This window comes from Sinocyclocheilus rhinocerous, unplaced genomic scaffold (genome assembly GCF_001515625.1).
Source record: "Sinocyclocheilus rhinocerous isolate Xijiao unplaced genomic scaffold, SAMN03320098_v1.1 scaffold203, whole genome shotgun sequence".
In the NCBI taxonomy this organism is placed as follows: Eukaryota; Metazoa; Chordata; class Actinopteri; order Cypriniformes; family Cyprinidae; genus Sinocyclocheilus; species Sinocyclocheilus rhinocerous.
The window spans coordinates 495,866-496,597 of NW_015644353.1; the positions used below are offsets into that span (position 1 = coordinate 495,866).

Below are 732 nucleotides of genomic sequence, written 5' to 3' on the forward strand. Positions count from 1 at the left end.
CCAGAAATATTTATATAAATATTTTATTGCACCATTTACAGTAGGCAACAATAAAGGACAATAAATAAATGGTTTTGACCTTTTGACCTCTGGGTCGTGCTCCTAAATGGAGTCTCTCTGTACAGTTTTCTCAACTAGAATAGAGCAAAAATGATGTTTTTGTGTCATTTTCAGGAAAAACTGGAACCTGTCATGGGTGGTGCTGGTGGGAAACAGTCTCGTCTTCTTCAAAGACCCCAAAAGCCAGAATCCTGACAGCTGGGTGAGACTAACAGGGAATGGGGTCAGTTCAGTGTCTAATGCTTTAAAAGTGAAATATTTGTGAGTATGTGTGTGTTTGCATGCAGAAACCGGGTAACAGTCGTCCAGAGAGCAGCGTGGATCTGAGAGGAGCTCAGCTTCAGTGGGCCAACGATCTGTCCAGCAGAAAAAACGTCTTTAAGGTGAGAACGAGACAGAAATCAGATTTTATACTACAGGAGAATGTCTCAAACTCTGCTCAGGTTTGTGAGACACTAAAATATGCAATCAAATATCAAGAGTTGTCCATTTTATTTCCCGAAAGGAGCATCTGTGAAAAAGTCAATGTAATTAGTGTTTGTGTCTTACTGTTTGAGCTGTTAACAGAGTAACATTTAGTTTTTAGTTCCTCAGGAACTTCCTCTGTTATAAATTTAAATTGTGATAAAACACTGAATGGAACAACACTTTGTGTGTGTGTGTGTGTGTGTG

The 732-nt window shown here is 39.2% G+C and overlaps 1 protein-coding gene across 1 annotated transcript in view; it reads left to right on the forward strand.

The window, feature by feature from the left end:
• Positions 1-732, forward strand: part of LOC107758176 (rho GTPase-activating protein 9-like) — a 34,392-nt gene that overhangs the window by 21,680 nt on the left and 11,980 nt on the right. Inside the window, exons 11-12 of the mRNA XM_016575850.1 lie at positions 175-262; positions 348-443. Coding sequence (XP_016431336.1) covers positions 175-262; positions 348-443 — 184 coding nt within the window. The remainder of the gene's footprint in view (positions 1-174; positions 263-347; positions 444-732) is intronic.